Source organism: Cololabis saira, chromosome 1, assembly GCF_033807715.1.
Source record: "Cololabis saira isolate AMF1-May2022 chromosome 1, fColSai1.1, whole genome shotgun sequence".
Lineage (NCBI taxonomy): Eukaryota > Metazoa > Chordata > Actinopteri > Beloniformes > Belonidae > Cololabis > Cololabis saira.
In genome coordinates this window covers 57,496,397-57,515,706 of record NC_084587.1, presented here as the reverse complement: position 1 = coordinate 57,515,706, position 19,310 = coordinate 57,496,397, and the positions used below count along the sequence as shown (strand labels likewise).

General features: G+C 44.3%; 1 protein-coding gene across 4 annotated transcripts in view; it reads left to right on the top strand.

Annotated features, from left to right (window-relative positions):
- Positions 1-2,385: 2,385 nt before the first annotated feature.
- Positions 2,386-19,310, top strand: part of rgs12b (regulator of G protein signaling 12b) — a 170,965-nt gene continuing 154,040 nt past the window's right edge. For all 4 annotated transcript variants that reach the window (XM_061728332.1, XM_061728326.1, XM_061728346.1 and 1 more), the window contains exons 1-4: positions 2,386-2,504; positions 4,115-5,386; positions 6,364-6,603; positions 11,404-12,411. In XM_061728332.1, the coding sequence (XP_061584316.1) occupies positions 4,328-5,386; positions 6,364-6,603; positions 11,404-12,411 (2,307 nt within the window). In that variant the 5' untranslated portion in view covers positions 2,386-2,504; positions 4,115-4,327. The remainder of the gene's footprint in view (positions 2,505-4,114; positions 5,387-6,363; positions 6,604-11,403; positions 12,412-19,310) is intronic.

Genomic DNA, 19,310 nt, shown 5'->3' with positions numbered 1-19,310 from the left:
ATTCTCTGCCAAGCCATATTCTGTGCTTTGGCAGATGTATTAGTGTTACTTTTTTTGTAATCACTGCCCTCTCCTCCTCGTACGCCTCCAGGAGGACTTGCTGCCTCATTTTTCAACCCTCGATAGATGATGTCTTTATAGATTCACCGGGAATGCGCACAACTCTGGGTTACCCAACTCTGGGTTAGTTGAGTTAATTCATAACCGGTGTGTTGGAACCAACTGAGCGGGTTTAGTCGTCATGGGTTCAAGTAACCTCAAGATGAGACTTTAACTCAGTGTTTGTTAAACCTCCTTCTTGGAATACCCCCCTGGTTCAGAGCAGAAACACAGCCCTGGTTTAGAGCAGAAACACAGCCATGGCAGAAACACAGCCCTGGTTTAGAGCAGAAACACAGCCCTGGTTTAGAGCAGAAACACAGCCATGGCAGAAACACAGCCCTGGTTTAGAGCAGAAACACAGCCCTGGTTTAGAGCAGAAACACAGCCCTGGTTCAGGGCAGAAACACAGCCCTGGCAGAAACACAGCCCTGGTTCAGGGCAGAAACACAGCCCTGGTTCAGGGCAGCACTCCGGTGATACTGTGGTTCAGGCACCAGCAGGATTAGCACCAGGAGCCATATGGTCCCAAACAAACAACACTGAAATCAACGTGCGCGGTGCGTGCACGGAGCAGCTTGCAGCACACTTCGCTGTTGCTCAGCGACACCTACAATTACCTGGGAGACAGAATATTCAATCAACATATTTGCTTACTATATTATAAACGCTACCTTTAAATTAAATTCATGTTTTTACTTCATTAAACATGATTAAATAAAACACATTTAAGGAGGATAGGAAGGTCATTTGCAAAAGTAATGTTTAGTTTTTTCAGAGTACAATACTCTTTGCTGTGGTAGAAACGTAGATCACTCAAGATGTAATGAGATAATGACGTGAGCCATTACTTGAAGAGAAAGCAATTTAAAAAAATGCTGACCATAAAAAAAAAATATAAATATATATATACATAATTAAACAGAGAAAATATACAGGTGGTGCTTTCAGAAAGCAGGTTATTGCACTTGAATGACTAGAGTTGATGTAGAGTCTGATGGCTGTCGGGAGGAATTTTATTTCATTTTATTTGTTATTTACTGTTTAATTATGTCTTGCTGCTTTTAATATTGATGTAAAGCACTTTGAATTACCTTGTGTTGAATTATGCTTTACCAGGGCCGGATGTATAAAATGATGACTCGGGCTGCATCTCAGATAAGAGGGGGTGCACATGCCTGGCGCGTTATTCAACACTAAATTATGCATTTTCCCATAATTTCAAACGGAATGATACTAGCAAAACAAGAATATTTAAAGTGAATTTCAAATGCTTTATTGCAGCAATATTGCTGCAGAACAAAGAAAATGCTACATTTAGTCTGGGCTACCTCACCCATCAGACAATCTAGCAACAGAAAATAAAACATAGAAAAATAAATAACAAAAATAAATATAACCATAAATATACAGGACTGTCTCAGAAAATGTGAATATTGTGATAAAGTCCTTTATTTTCTGTAATGCAAAAATGTCATACATTTTGGATTCATTAAAAATCTCAAAAAACGAGAATATTCTGGGAATCTTAATCTTAACTGTAAGCCATAATCAGCAATATTAAAATAATAAAAGGCTTGCAATATTTCAGTTGTTTTGTAATGAATCCAGAATGTATGACATCTTTGTTTTTTTTAAATTGCATTACAGAAAATAAAAGGACTTTAATCACAATATTCAAATTTTCTGAGACAGTCCTGTAAACTTGCTTGCGTCGTTGTGCTTGAACAACTTCCGAATATCCATGTTACTTTGTGTTAACGGAGCAGCAGAATATCCATGTAACTTTGTGTTAACGGATCAGCAGAATATCCATGTAACTTTGTGTTAACGGAGCAGCAGAGAGCAGCGTCTTGCTGGTGCAGGAAACTGCTAGACGCAGATCAGTGACGGACTGGCTGATTTATGGGTCTGCGTTACACCACGCAGAGCTTTACGGCGTAGGTTACGCAGGGACGCAAAAGTACGTCGCGAGTCGCTGCGCTCCCTACGCCGTAAGCTACGCCGTCGATTTAACGCGGAACCATAAATCAGGCTTAACGCGCGCGCATTTGTCAGTTTTCTTTTCGTCTTTTCAACTGAGCATGCAAACACATAAACTGAGGGTGCGATGCTTATGCACCCCCGTAGAACCGGGCTGCTTTACAAATAAACTTGCCTTGCCTTATGGACCTGACCTTTCCTGCTTCATTTCCTCCTGCCCGTCCCCCCTGCAGGCCCACCCCGGCCCGAACCCCCCCCCCCTCCTCCTCCTCCTCCTCCTCCTCCTCCTCCTCCTCCTCCTCCCAGGCCACTTCGCCAGATGGTGCAGTCTTTTCTTTTGTTTACTTGGCCGAGTTTCCGAGCCTCACCTAGCGACACAAGCCCGAGACCCTTCCGAGAAACGTCTCCGCTGGACGCGACGAGTAAGTCCCTGTTTAGTTTCCGGCTGGTGCAAACATCTTTCTGGGAGCATGAAAAAGACCCACTTTCCACCTCTTACTTGGCCATCCCAAGTTTTTTACTCTTTTCGCCCGTTGTTATTTCTCCCTGTATTCTCACTGCGTGCCAGACACACGCAGACCTAGCGACGCGGGTTAGACCGGCCACCTGTAGAACGAGCTACTGTTGCTACTTTTATTTCTGATTTCTCAAGCTAACTTTTGACAATTCATCAACATAACTGTTCGCTGTCTGACCGACAACTAAGCGGGCCAATGACGGAGGATCAAAATCTGTGTATATCACGGTTGCCTGGGTTACCGAGCGACATTCCAACGATGTGGAAGTCAAGGGGCGGGACAACAGCCCCAGCACGGGTGGCTGCACCACAGATATAAATACATATGTATGTATATATGTCTATGGGCTGCACCATAGACATAAATACATATGTATGTATATATGTCTATGGGCTGCACCATAGACATATATACATGTATGTGTGTATGTCTATGGGCTGCACCATAGACATAAATATGTATGTATTTATGTCTATGGGCTGCACCATAGACATAAATACATACATATGTATATATGTCTATGGGCTGCACCATAGACATAAATACATACATATGTATATATGTCTATGGGCTGCACCATAGACATAAATATGTATGTATATATGTCTATGGGCTGCACCATAGACATAAATACATATGTAAATACATATGTATGTATGGGCTGCACGGCTGCTGGTGGATCTGGAATAAGCGGATCAGATCACGCGTGTTCCTCCCTGCACGACCACTCGCTGCTAGCCTGCCACAACACGCACGTTTATCTAACCATTTCTGACTTTTATACTGTGCTCATCTATTTTAAATTAGATTAGATTCATTTTATTGTTATTGCACATGTCAAAAGTATATGGCAACTAATTGCAGTTAGCGTCTAACCAGAAGTGATTATGCAGTGAAATAAATACAATATACAGTATATACACATATATACACACAAATGTATGTATGTATATATGTATGTACATAGTGCAGATTAATAAATAACTATTGTTATAAAGTGCAGGTCAGATGTGAATGAATGATAATATATATTAGGAACAGATGAGATGTGATTATATGATTTACACCGATTTGAATTACAGTATATACATGGGTGATTGCAGTATTTACATGAGTGTGGAAGTATTTACAGTAGTGCGAGGAGGTAGATTTTAGCTAACGGTTCTACGCCAGCTACCCCTTTTTCAGTAGAAATGCTAAATTGTCACTAAATAGTTGACAGGCACAAACCTGAGGCAGTTTAAAAGTTCAAATATATTTAAGGTCATCCGAGCGCAATGTAATCTGGCTACATTGCTTTTAACAGCACTGTTTTTCCTACAGCGTGCATGTGCCAGTCCTCCTTCTGTGCCAAATCACTATTAACGTAAAGTCCTGATGATGCATAAAATGAAATGCACTTAGTTTGATCAAAGTAAGTATAGAATAACTATGAGGGACACAGCAGAACAAAAGAGGGAAGGCTAAAAGAGGAACTACTGTGGTGACTGACCCCCTGTCCTTGTGATCCTCAGCCGACCCGGGGGCCAAGGCTGCAAGATGGGGCTCCTGGCACCGCCCTGTCAGGACTGATCCTGCTTCACACCCAACTGCTGTATTTGGAACTGCTGCTCACTTTTTCGAGGCAACCTGACAGCCGAGCTGTGCCTTGTACTCGATGTACCTGCTTGAGCAAAGTCTTGAGAACTAAAAAAAAAAAAAATGACACGCTGAAATTTGACCTATCAATGGACAAAACAAGGTTTCCTGGTACAATGTCCAGGCAAGTGGAAGCATCATCCAAGAGGCGCCCCGGTGGTGGAAGTGGGCTGAACCCACCTTCTTCCTCCTCCATACAGCATGGTCATATTCAGACCGTGGAGGTGGCAAGAGGAAGAACGGGATATGGCTTCACACTGTCAGGTCAAAGCCCTTGTGTCCTCAGCTGCATCCTGAAAGGAAGCCCTGCAGACTATGTGGGGCTGCACTCAGGAGACTACATCCTTTCTGTCAATGACATAAATGTCTCCAAGGCATCACATGAAGATGTGGTTAAACTGATTGGACGTTGCTCTGGGGTTTTGAAACTCGTCATTGCTGAGGGAGAGCTTCACAGGCACCATCCACGTGCCCCGGGCAACCATCACCACAGCAGCACCGCAGTGGAAGCAGCATACCTGGACTCTTGCTCCAGTGATGATGAGCTGGATGGCTTTTATGAGAATGGTGTAAACAACAACAGTAGATCAAGTGGTGGAGCCCGTGGAGGTCGATACAAACCCAATCTGGATTCAAAGCAGCTGGGCATCAACAGAGCAGAGAAGGTAGTGGCAGAGCTGCAGTCTGGAGGAATCTTTAACATGATCTTTGAGAACTCCAGCCACTCTTCTAGCAGCTCGGACAAAGAGAGGCCTGTGTTCAGCTCACCGTCAAAGCCACGTCCACTATCTGATCCAGACTTCCCTCCATACCGGAATGCCTCTTGTTCCCAGAGCAACCCCAATCTCCTCTCTGAGAAGGAAATGGCCCAGGTTCTAAATGATGATTCAGTCTTCCCAGAGCTGAACTTCCGCCATCTCCACCTCCACCACCATGAAGAGCAGGATGTGGACATTGGAGCGGTGGCTGACCTGGGCCTGGAGCCTGCTGAGGGTATCCTCAACGTGGGGGTGATTGTGGGCTACCTGGGCTCCATTGAGCTGGCCTCTGCAGGCACCAACCTGGAGAATGACAGTCTGCAGGCCATCAGAGGGAGCATGAGGCGCCTCAGGGCTGAGCAGAAGATTCATTCATTGGTCCTCATGAAGGTATGGCTGAATTTTGTATTAATCGGCTGCAGATAATAGCAGTTCAATCTCATCAGTATTTACATAATAAGCCCTCAAATGTCATCTTGTTTGCCCTCTAATAAATTAACGTTTGATCATGCAAATAGCTTGTGTTGATGGATTGATTAGTATTAATACTTAAAAATGGATAAACTGACAATAACGACTCAATGGTCACGGTTACATGATGTTTTTTAATTCGGAATTAATTATTCAGAATTAAACTATTTTCCTTCGAGTTTAGATGGAAAGAGTAATTCCGAATTGAGGTTTACATGGAAAACACGTTTGATCGGCTTTATCCTTTATTCCTCTACAGGTCTGGGGGTTGGGAAGGTTCTGATTGGATAGGGGGGCGGACCGGAAGTTAAACTACCGGAAGAAAAACATACTTTGCCGCTACAACTTTGAAAGGCTCACAATTTTGATGTTTCCTGTTTCCATCTGTTCTTTTAATTATTTATATTTATTAAATAAATGGTCTCTGCTCTTGACCAGCGTTTACTGCGTGCTGCATCTTGAAACTTTGTTTCGAAAACCAGCCCAGTGTGGAATATAAGCTTCATGGAGCTAGACGGGCGAGGGAACGAGCAGAAAGAAAGACCGGAATTAATTTAAAGAGGAATGAGTGTAAACATGATCGTGAAATTATTCTATTCGGATTTAAAATCAGAATAAACCAGACACTTACTTCGGAATTAAGTTTAATTCGGAATGGCCATTTTCATTCAGAATTAGGTGTTTACATGGTCATTTTTACTTATTTTAAATCTGATTTAATTTTAATTCTGAATTAAAGAGGAATTAAACTTCCCATGTAAACGCATTCAGTGTGTCGATGTAAAAAACTGTCCTATGTCATCCTTTCTTTTCATTTTAGTTTTTAACAATGTCTTGTGATGCCATAATTGGTTTCTTTTTTGCACATGGTACCAGGCGTTTCTTCTATCTTCCAGGTCATGCATGACAGCGTCCGTCTGTGCAGCGACAGAGGCCACGTCCTGGCTAACTATCCTACAGAAAAACTAGCTTTCAGTGCATGTTGTCCCGATGATCGGCGATTCTTCGGCCTGGTTACGATGCAAGCCACAGATGACCACGACGATGCTCACTTCAGCAACGGGCGAGATGAAGATGGGGGTTTGAGGACTTCATGTCACGTGTTCATTGTGGACCCAGAACTTTGCCAACACCAGGTAAAAGACAGAGGCAGTAAATACTTCTACTCTCAGTTATTTTTGTAAGCACAGGAACTTTCAAATGTAGCATTATTGGTCCAGAAGTACAGTACACTGAGCGTTTTTAGGGTTTTGCCTGAATACACCACTGCAGCGGGTTTCTTATAGAGGGTATGCATTGACGTCACATTCCCACTGGACCATGCCCCCTTAAGGGCTGTATATACTTGCCGTTCAGAACGCGTACGCGCGACGCAGGATACGTGTGACGTCACGTCACGCGTATCTTGCGTATCCTGCGTTCATTTGACGCGTCGACGTGCACGTTCTCAAAAAGACACTGAACGCGTACGCGACCTGCAGTACTCGCTCTGGCCGCTAGTATCGCTGTTCCCGGTCTGATCCCAGCTGGCACGATTATGCTGCTCTCCCCTGGAGAAAGTTCCCCATGCAGGTTAACTTCCCCTCAGGGTTTCCGTTGTCCGGTAAAATATGCCGAAGTCCGGTATTTTATAATCTTTCCGGTCAAAATGTCCGGTGAAAATACTCACTGGTGCTGCTGGACTAGAGTCCCCGGGAGTACCGCGGATGGCGAGCCCCGGCGGAGCCCCGGCGGAGCCCCGGCCGAGTCCCGGCCGAGCCCCGGCCGAGTCCCGGCCGAGCCCCGGCGGAGGTACGCGCCGAGCCTCGGTGCCGGGAGCCGGGAGGAAGCGGAGCCGGGAGCCAGGAGTCAATTGACGGGAGGCTCCCGGAGTCAATTGACGGGACTTATTTTATTTTCAATAAAAATACTATTGAATGACTTGCAAATTAATGAATGAATGAATGAATGACTTGAAATCATATTAGGAACAATAAATCAGACCATTCATAATATTGAAATCGATCACATTCAACATCATCATAGTTTTTTACCATGTCAATCTTTCTTATATATTGACATCTACTTCTCCATATGAACCTAAAATTAACTGTTTCGTTATTGTTATGTTTTCGTCATTCTTGTTGAGATGGGTAAGGAGAATGCCGGATAAATTAGTCTGGACAGACTATCCATTTTGATAATAAGCAATAATAATAAGATAAGATAAAATAGTCCTTTATTACTCCCTCAACGGGGAAACTCACGTAGCAGCAGTACACACACACATACAGGGAAGGGGGTAAAAAAGTAATATAAATAAGTAATACAAATTAATAAAGAGTAATAATAATAATAACAATGCTGTGGTTTTCTTTAGCTTCCTTCTAGGCACCCAGAGCTTTACAGAGATCATTATTCATTCATACACATCCTCCCCGGTGGTGGTAAACTATGTTTGTAGCAACAGCTCAGCTGCCCTGCAGACTGACGGAAGCGTGGCTGCCATATCGCGCCAAACGGCCCCTCCGACCACCACCAACATTCATACACACTCAAACACATTCACACGATGTTATAATCTCCTACATCATCCAATATTGTCCTGTAAACTTGTTCATTTTTCTAATCTGCTACCGCTGCTGCTGCTTCTACTTCTGCTACTTAATATAAGTAGCTTTTCCAACTGTTGCTCTGCTTACTGCCCCCTTATTGGTCACCATCGGTATGACGCGTTCTCGTCGTGTGGTACGCGAGGTACGCAGGGAGCCGAACAGACACGTACGCAGGGTACGCAGGCACCAACGTAGAGTATATTCCCGCCTTTACTCGCACGAGTGGCAAAAACAGCTGCAACTAGTAGGGGAAACTGTGGAAAAGACGGGATAACAGCCGATTATCTGCTTAAATTAAAGTCAGTTGGACTTGACAGTGACCCGTACAGTTACCCCAAGAACCAGTGGTCCATGGACATTAATATTTGGTACAGTTACCAAGAACCAGTGGTCCATGGACATTAATATTTGGCCACGGATCAATTTTCCTGATATTTAAATGTACTTCATTTCTACGCCGGGGAAATACATGAAGCAAAGGTTGAAGGCTTACAAAAGTCTTGACGCTTGGTCTGACTTCAAGGCAGGATTTTTTGGTGAAATTAAAGTGATGAGGACACCGAACTTTATGATTTGACCGTTTAACGTTAGCTACCCAAAAATCCAACATTACCTGATACAAAATGGGAACCGCAAATCCACGTTTCGGTGTCTGGAATCCAGTTGTTTCTGAGAATTGCAGCGATCCATTTGTCCCTCTTAAGCTTATTTTTCGTCAGTCTGTAAAACGATAACTCCGATTTCTTGCTAAATCTATGAGTACAGTCGATCGCACAACAGCTCTTTCCCATTTTAGATGTTTTCCAGTTGCCCAAACTGAAAGTTTACGCTGCCACTCAGTCTTTCTGACACTCAGTGTTTCTGACACTAAAACCACATTCATTGATGAAATGACATAAGGGATGGAAAGGGATTTTAATAAATGTATTGAAATGAACATAACAGTCTATTGAATTTCATTTTATTTTATTATTAACTTATTATTATTATTATTAAGTTCTTCTCCTCTCTGTCGAGTAGCTCTCTCTCCATCTTCTCCTCCTTGTCCATACGCTTTCTCTGCATCTATTTATATCAGCTCCCGATATATAACGTTGTCATAACACTTAGTTCACTTTTATTTACGTAGCAAGCACGCTAAGATAACTAACAAAAACCTAAAATACTATTAAAAACCCACAATTTTTAATCGTTGTCCTTACACTATTTAAAAAGGTTATATATTAAAGTTACTTACATTTATATTCCTCCTTCTCCCTCTCCACGGTGCAATTAGTCCTTTCTGCCTTCACATCACATCACTGTCCGATTGCAGCTGTTTTCTCAATAAAGCTTTGAGAAAAAAAAGAAAAAAGCGCTGCCCGGTCGAGGCCGCATTGCATTCTGGGATATGGTAGGCGAGGTAGGCTGGTCTGAAGCATGCTCGAGCATGCTGAGGATTTTTTTCCAAATCAGTACAACATCCGGGTATTTTTCGCACACTGCAGATTTCCTTCTGTTCGCATACAGCATACTACTTACTACACTTTGGCCAAATCAGTGTATACTTGTAGTACAGTATGCGAATTCGGAAACAACCTCAGTCTTTCTGTCACTCAGTCTTTCTGCCACTCAGTCTTTCTGTCACTTAGTCCTTCTGCCACTCAGTCTTTCTGCCACTCAGTCTTTCTGACACTCAGTCTTTCTGCCACTCAGTCTTTCTGACACTCAGTCTTTCTGACACTCAGTCTTTCTGTCACTCAGTGGGCGTAACCTGCTGTGAAGTCGCATCTGTGACGTCATGCGCATTCCCTCTATACAAAAGTCAAGATTTGATCAAAATGTAGCAAAATGAGCTTCAATTTTAGACGTTTCACAAATGTACCATCTAGGAATTACATTAATTTTAAGCAAAGTGCCGACATTTTAAAGGACTCAAAAGCATTTGGATTAAGTGACATCATTGTGAATATAACCATCATTTTTAATACCTGGATGAAAATCCTTTGTACCGCTCTGCGTAAATTTTAACGCAGAACCATAATTGCTCTTCTCATCCCCGAAAACATCGGAGCAAATTTCTTAACAGGCGTTATTTGGATAAACTGAGCCCAGGTTGGAGATCTTAACGGTTACTTTTACGCCTGAAAAAATATTAAAACTTAATAAAGTGGCATATTAACAGCGCTACAGCGGAAATTAAAACAGCTTTTAGCTCCCAGCTTCCTGATATAGTGTGACGTATGTGCAAACATAACTACGCAGTCGCTTACATACCCGAACATAAACCACGCAGTGACGTAGCAAGTGGTGTCCCAATCCCTAGGGAACATTACAAGGGCCCTACGCCTGTGGCTTCATTTTTAGGGCTAGTGGTAGAAAGTAGGGTGAACATTGGGATTGACCCTAAGTTGCTGCTTATTTGTGGGTCTTTCTGCCATAAGTGTTTTTTCTTTACTAACCAAAAAGTAATGATCTATTGTGTTATGTGTGTTCAGTCAAACAGCTTGCAAATGGCAACTCAATACCCAATATCAACTCCAGGCCTTTATCTGCTTCATTTCATGTTGAAGTAAGGAGGTCGCATCTGGACAACTGATTTATTTTCAATCAGTTGTCTAGATACTTTTGAGTCCCTGAAAATGGAGGAATTTTGCTTAAAATGGTTTGAATTCTTAAAGTGTGAAGGGAATTTGTTTTTGTTTAGATTAAAGCTGACCGTATGTAGTTTGTCCACATTGTGTTGTTTTGTTTCAAATCCATTGTGGCGATTTGGAAAAAAACAAGAAACAACTCTGTCAATGGCCACAGTTACATGATGTTTTTTAATTCGGATTAATTATTCCGAATTAAACTATGTACCTTCGAGTTTACATGGAAAACACATTTGATCGGCTTTATCCAATTCCGCTTAAGGTCTGGGGGTTGGGAAGGTTCTGATTGGATAGGGGGGGACCGGAAGTTAAACTACCAGAAGAAAAACAAACTTAGCCGCTACAACTTTGAAAAGCTCACATTTTTTATGTTTCCTGCCATCTGTTCTTTTAATTATTTCTATTTATTAAATAAATGGTCTCTGCTCTTGAGGGAACGAGCAGAAAGAAAGACCGTAAATAAATTTAAAACAGAATGAGTGGATACATGATCACGGAATTATTCTATTCGGATTTAACATCGGAATAAACCAGCCACTTACTTCGGAATTAAGTTTAATTTCGAATGGCCATTTTCGTTCAGAATTAGGTGTTTATATGGTAATTTTTAATCATTTTTAATCGGTTTTCATTTTAATTTTAATTCTGAATTAAACTTCCCATGTAAATGCACTGAATCAGTCACTCTCAATCTGACTTGTATTCACAGGTCCATGTGGGCGTGGCCATGCGGTTCGGGTTTGAGTGCACCCCTGACCCAGACACAGGTGGCTGCCTGGAATTCCCACCCAGTTCTCAGCCTGTCCTCCAGTTCGTTTCTGTCCTCTACCGGGACATGGGAGACAATATTGAGGGAGTTAGGGCTCGCGCCTTCCACGATCCAGACAATGATGCCCAGCAGAACCACAGCACGAGTAGCAACAGCGATAGTGGGATTGGAAACTTTTTACCCGAAGAAAAGAGCAACAGGGTACTTTTAGTTGACCTCGGAGGTCCTCCGAATCATAGTCTCCCCTCTGGGCCACGCCACTGGAACGGTCCGGCTTCATCTCTGCAGGCGTGGAGCCCCACCTTAGGAACCACAGCCCCTCTTCCTCCTCCTCCTCCTCCTCCTCCTCCTCCTCCCCCTCCTCCTATAATGAGAAATGGCCATTATCGTCATGATCCCCACCTGGTGGACCTCCCTCAGCCTCTTCCCCTGGCTCACCCTGATGTCCCTGGCAGGCTTTCCCGAGCAGTCCACCCACAACACTTTTCAGCTGGGAAGCTGGGAGGAGCTGTTGGGGGAGGAGAAAGAAGAGGGGTTGGGGGAGCAGTAGGGTTGGACCCACAGCAGTGGCTTCCAGTCCACGTTCTGAGAGACTGGCATCAACAGCACCACCACAGCCACCTCCAGGGTCTGAGCAGCGATCAGGAGTCCTACGCTGAGTCCACCGACGGATGGTCATCAGCCAACTGCAGCACCCTGCCCCCACCTATGAATAAGATCCCGGCTGACCGCTACCGGGCCCCGCTGGCCCCTGGAGACCACATTCAAGCCTCTGGTGGGAGCCAGCCTCCTCCTCCACCTCCACACCCGAGTAGCCAGCGTCTGGCTGTCCAGAAAGATGAGTGGGGGAAGAAGCTGTTTGGTGCAGGTGACCGGGAGCGGACTGCAGCACGGAGAAGTGAAAGGGAGAAAAAACGGGGAGGGAATTCAAAAGCGGGAGAGAAAAAGGTATGTTTGTGATGAAGTTTTTGAAATACAACTAATTTTTATTAGCTTTCAGGCATATTTTTTTTTGGTAATGTTCTTATAAACCTTTCTATTCAAAGCACATTGATGTGCCATACAATGCCAGTTTGGGGCTGTGAGAGAGGTGTGTTAAAACTGACTATGACATGAGAAGCCCTAGCAGGTTGCCCCCCCCCCCCCCCCTCAAAAAAGAAATCACACATTCCTGTTGTGGAAATTTACTGTGACAAGAGTGTGTATAACACAGCAGTTTATTGAGTCCATAAATCTGTGTGCTTCTCCTGCTGCTCCTCTCATTGCATTGTCAACCCTGTCCTGTCTGCCGTGCCGTTTCATTTCAAACTTCAAAGGCAAGGCAAGGCAAGGCAAGCTTATTTGCGTAGCAAAATTCAACAACAAGGTGATTTACGGGGACAATTACAGAGCAGAAAATAGCAGACATTATTTTTTTTTTGAAAAAGCATGATTTAAAATTTAAGCATAAAAGAAAGAAAGAAAAAAGTGGAATAGAAAAAATGAGTACCGTATTTTCACGACCATTCGGCGCGCCTTGTGGAAAGGCACCCCCTAAGTTTTGTGTGTCATTTTTGGATTTAAAACACACACACGGCGCACCGACCGAAAAGGCGCCGTCTACACACACGCGCGCCGCAAAACACACACACGCGCACAAAACACACGCGCGCTGCAGAACACACTCAAGCACACAAGTGTGCTTATTTAAAAATAGAGCGGGAGCAAAACTTAGTTTGATTGTACTTTATTTCAGTTTTTACATTAATCAAAGTCTTCATCCTCTGTTTCTGCATTAAAGAGCTCCGCTAAATCAACTGTGCCAGTCCCAATTTCCTCGCTGTCAAAGTCACTTTCTGTGCCGTGCGGCCCCTCGGAAATGCCGGCTTTTGCAAAAGCCCAAACAACAGTCCCAGCAGACACGTTAGCCCACGCATCTACAATCCGTTTGCAATCCGTGGCATAACTTGCCCGGCGCTGCCTTCCACTCTTGGTGAAACTGTGTTCTCCCTCAGTCATTCATCGCTCCCACGCCGCTCGCAGCCTCACTTTGAACGGCCGGTTCACACCGACGTCCAGCGGTTGGAGTTCCTTTGTCAGACCTCCCGGAATAACAGCAAGCACAGCGTTCATATTTTTAACTTCTTTCTTTACATTGTCTGTGAGATGGGCGCGCATAGAGTCACAGATCAGCAGCGATGAACCACTGGGTCGCCGCACATAGACCTGCCTCAGCCACTCTACCGTTACCGGTAGAGTGGCTGCGCTACCGTTGTCCTGGCCCGGATGGAAAGATAGCACCGTTTCATGAAGTGAAAGCACCAAGATGGACCTCCATGAAAATGTTCAATTTTAATTTCTTCCGCCAGCGCTACTGCTTTCAGTGGAATGGTGACCGTTGAAACGCTCCTTCCACTTGCTCTTTGCTCGATGACCCACCGCTCAAGTCTTTCCTCCAAGTCGGGCCACCTTGTGTCCGCGGAAGCTCAGCTGCGTCTTCTTCACCTGCTGGAGTTCGTTTTCCAGCTTCCTCCACTTGCGAAACATCGATTCATTAATTTTATATTCTCTCGCGGCTGCTCGATTCCCATGTTCTGCCGCATAGCTGATCGCCTTCAGTTTGAACTGTGCTTCATAAGCGTGTCGCTTTGCCATCTTCAGGGTTGTTAAGACAACAATGTTCTGCGTGAAGCACATACCTGTTCTTTTATACACGCCCCCCTTCCCCCTTTAACTTTCTCATGGTGGCCTCAATTACGTCCGTCTTATATATACATATACATATAGATTAATACATTATAATACAATGGGCGCATTGCGTCATTGGGCACATAAAAAAAAAAGAAGAGGTTTATATGCGCCTAAGGGTCACGAAAATACAGTAGTTAAAATATGATCAAGTTTTGCAACTGAAAGCAGCACAACGTAACTTTCAGCTTTTCTGAGTTTGGCGGCATCTTTTGGACAAAAGCGGTAGTGTTTTACCAGAAAGAACACTACGTTTCCCATGAGCACCAGCGAGTACTGCCGGAAAACTCCTGTCCCGTCGCTGCATTTGTTTTGATAGAAGACGGGACGCTTTTCTGTTTCACCAAGTGAACAGACTGAACGCAAAAAAAAAGATGTTAAACTGCTGGAAAGGAACTGGAATTTACCGGGATGCCTTAAACAAGGAAGCCAGGGAGTGGTATATGGAGAAAATAATGATTATTAACGGTCTGGATCCATATGAAATCCCTACTGAAGACCCATGTGTTTCAATAAATGTGTATAATAGTACAACATACAGTACATGTTTTGTATCCCTCTTACTTCTCTTTTCTTTTTTTTTTGACTGCTATATTATGCTGAAGAGGCTCCGAGGCGTGAGCAATATTTTTGTTTTCCTCGTGAGATTATTTTTTTCCTCTGCAGCTACAAATAAGAGTTAATATTTTTTCCTCAACAAACTAGTTTTATCTGAAGATTGGGGTTAATTGCACTGCAGAGAGCTGGCCAGCAACTGCGTTTAGCTGGCGAAGTGGGGAATAAAACCCGTGTTTTGATCCAACCCGATCTGTGTGAGTGTTTGTGGTTTAAGGCTGATTTATGGTTCTGCGTTAAATCGACGCAGAGCCTACGGCGTAGGGTACGCGGCGACACGCACCGTACGTTGCGCGTCGCCACGTACCCTACGCCGTATGTCTGCGTCGATCTAACGCAGAACCATAATTCAGGCTTTACTGTGTGGAAGGTGTTTGGTCGTTACAGCCGCGATCCAAAGCGAGCCGACGACTCTTTCACTCTTTTAATTTGTTATATCAGATACTTGGCCTCCGTGGTTCTGCCTCCGAGCAGGAAACCGTTGAAAAGTTAAACCATTAGGATCTTTTCCCCATGTTTGTTGTGTGGAGCTGCTGCAGCCGCAACAGCAACGGGTTACCAGCTTCTGCGGAGCTGCGCTCCACGCCCCGCCCATTTTCGTCTCGACTGCGAATCGGGAAGGAGGGGGAAGTGACGTATGCCGTAAAGCAGTCAAAGTCGTAACGATTTGTAGTCTTTTAGTGTGGCAGGGTTCCTACCATGCTCCTCAAAGTTACATAGTGCCAGTGAAGGCGATACAGACCCCTCAGACCATGACAGAGGTGTCATTAAACCTGTTGGAAGTTGATGTACCATCACAATGACTCTGGAAATATGATATTAAGGTGGAAAAGTTACGTAGTGTCGCTTTAAAAGTAACTGCAGAATTTGAGATGTATTCAAATGCAGCTGAGAACAGATGAGTTTTCAACCTGGACTTAAATAACTGAGTGTTTCAGCTGATCTGAGGCTTTCTGGGAGTTTGTTCCAGACATGTGGAGCATAGAAGCTGATACAGCTTCTCCATGTCTAGTTCTGACTCTTGGAACCGATAAAAAACCAGATCCAGATGATCTGAGGGGTCTGAAAGGGTCATACTGGGTCAGGAGGACCCTGATGAGTTCTGGTCCTGGACCATTCAGGGATTGAGCTGCAGTTGTCCAACTGATTTTTAAGGTGGACTGTAAAGATGCTGTTACAATAATCAAGCTACTAAAGATGAAGGCATGGACTAGTTTTCCCAGGTCCAGCTGAGTCGGGTTTTTGCCTCCAGGACCACCCCAGCCGCGGCTCGCTTGGACTGCCGGTACCTATCTACTGCGTCAGGAGTCCCACAGGCTAACATAGCCCGGTAGGACTCCTTCTTCAGCCTGACGGCATCCTGTACTTCCGGTGTCCACCACCGGGTTCTAGGATTGCCTCCACGACAGGCACTTGCGACCACAACTTCGAGCCGCCACGTCGACAATGGAGGCAGAGAACATGGTCCACTCGGACTCAATGTCCCCCGCCTCCCCCGGGATCTGAGAGAAGCTCTCCCGGAGGTGGGAGTTGAAGATGTCCCTGACAGGGGGCTCGGCCAGACGTTCCCAACAGACCCTCACAATCCGTTTGGGTCTGCCCGGTCTGTCCAACCTCCTCCTCCGCCAGCGCATCCAACTCACCACCAGGTGGTGATCAGTTGACAGCTCAGCCCCTCTCTTCACCCGAGTGTCCAAGACATGCGGCCGAAGGTCAGATGAAACAACAACAAAGTCGATCATTGACCTCCGGCCTAGGGTGTCCTGGTGCCACATGCACTGATGGATACCCTTATGCCTGAACATGGTGTTCGTTATGGACAAACTGTGACTAGCACAGAAGTCCAACAACAAAGCACCGCTCGGGTTCAGATCGGGGAGGCCGTTCCTCCCAATCACCCCTCTCCAGGTATCACTGTCATTGCCCACATGAGCGTTGAAGTCCCCAAGTAGAACAATGGAGTCCCCAGTTGGAGTACTATCAAGTACTCCTCCCAGGGACCCCAAGAAGGCCGGTTACTCCGCACTGCTGTTCGGCCCATAGGCACAAACAACAGTGAGAGACCTTTTCCCGACCCGAAGGCGCAGGGAAGCGACCCTCTCGTTCACCGGGGTGAACTCCAACACATGGCGGCTGAGCTAAAATATGTTGCTGTTTCTATTAAAACCCCTTTAGTCCCAATGATTTAGTGTCCAGAAGCTATTGCAGTAAGGCTCACATGGAAAGAAATTTTAAGTTAAGAGCGAGAGCAAACAGCAAGTATGTATAATGAAGCAGGACAGCCACTCCCTAAATTAAGCATCTTTTCTCTTGCATTTAAACTTTTTTCTAATTTGTGCAAGGTATCATGGACTGCATTCATCCAGCAGAAAGAGCCCAGCAGTACCCCTGATAGTGTTAGCATTCCAGCCACCTTGCTCACCGGACTTGGCAAAAGTGGGTTGATAAGTAATTTATCCTCACTGCTCTAGTATCAGATCATGTATTAGGCACAAGTCAGAATACTTCCTTGGCTAATTGATGCCATTGGACAACTGCATCAATTACCCAGAAAGAAAGAATGATGCCATGGCAAGATGCCATGATCTACAGTGTCAAAAGCAGCACTGAGGTCCAGTAGAACCAGTATGGACACTAATCCCTTATTTGAGGTCCAGTAGAACCAGTATGGACACTAATCCCTTATCTGAGGTCCAGTAGAACCAGTATGGACACTAATCCCTTATCTGAGGTCCAGTAGAACCAGTATGGACACTAATCCCTTATCTGAGGTCCAGTAGAACCAGTATGGACACTAATCCCTTATCTGAGGTCCAGTAGAACCAGTATGGACACTAATCCCTTATCTGAGGCCATAAGAAGGTCATTCGTAACTCAAACCAGTGCTGTCTCTGTGCTATGATGCATTCTGAACCCTGACTGAAAAACTTCAAACAGATAATTTCTATACAAATAGTCCCATAACTGGCTTGAAACTGCCTTTTCCAGAATTTTAGATACAAATGGAAGGTTGGAAATTGGTCTATAATTAGCTAAGATGTCTGGGTCAAGAGAAGGTTTTTTAAGTAAAGGTTTAATTACTGCAACTTTGAAAACCTGTGGTACATATCCTAAGTTTATGGATAGGTTGATCTGGTCCAGTATTGTCGCACAAGAGAAAAAACATTTGAATAGTCGAGTCGGGATGGGGTCTAACATACATGTGGTTGACTTACCTCTATTGACGAGTGAAGTCAGCTCAGGGAGGTCTATAGGATCAAAACAGTCTAGAGTCAAGTCAGAGCCTAGGGAAGTCGGTAAGCTGAAGAAATGCCCACAACCGGCTGGTTGATTTCTTCTCTAATTCTCGTGATTTTACTGTTAAAGAAGCTCATAAAGTCTTCACTACAGATAGCTGCAGGAATGCACGGCTCAACAGAGTTGTGACTCTTTGTCAGCCTGGCTACAGTGCTGAACAGAAAACGTGGGTTACCTTTGTTATCCTATATCAACGATGAATAATAAGCTGTTCTGGATTTGCGAATGGCTTTTTTATATACTATTAGAATATCTTTCCATTCACGATAGGAGTCTACAGACTTACAAGAGTACCACTTCCTTTCCATTTTACGCACGTTGTGTTTAAGATACAGATTCAGATTCAGAAAAACGTATGTATTTATTATCCCTGAGGGGCAATTGCAAAAACAACTAAGTAGAATGATGTTGAAAGTACTGAATAAAATAATACAATAAAATGAATGCAGATAAATAAGGCATGTATCGTATGTACAAAGAATATATAAAATATAGAAATATCAAAAAATGTAAAATAGAGTGACTGTAGTAGTATAAATATAAAGTGTCGACAGTGAATGTAAACAATGTAAACTATGTAACAGGAGTATAGAGTAGTAGGGGGGGGGGGGGGGGGTCTGTGGATGTGGGGGATGGTGTTTAGCAGCTGGAGTTATAAAGCAGAGTAGCTTTAGGGACAAAGGTGGCTCTCCTCTCCGTCCTACAGGGGATGCAGCGGAGGGGAGCCACTGAAATGCGGGGTGAAGTATGTGGGAGGGGTCGTTCCCATGCACTATATTCCTAAATTGAGTATTCCAAAACGAATAATGCAAACTACAGATCACTTCATTGGCACCCCAGAATAGAGCGTTGCCACCGAGGTGGCAAAGTGCAGTGGAGTGCACTCACCTCTACCAGCCTTATAGGACTGGGAAATGTACTGTAAATATCCAGTGTGACAGTGTTTATGAGGAAAGATCTATCCCCACCTTCTCTTTGCACCTTCAAAACAGACAAACAGTTGTTGCGTCTCTCTCATGGAAGGTGCGCTCCTAAACCACGCATCACGCAAACCCGAAGCGCGCGCATGATGAGATGAGGTCTCTCCTCCTCCTCCATTTGCACAAATTGATTAAACCAAAACAAACTAAGCAAACATAATTCATTTGGTAGATAGAGTCCAGTTACTACACTACAGAATAGCCTACAGTTCAGTTGAATGGATGAAA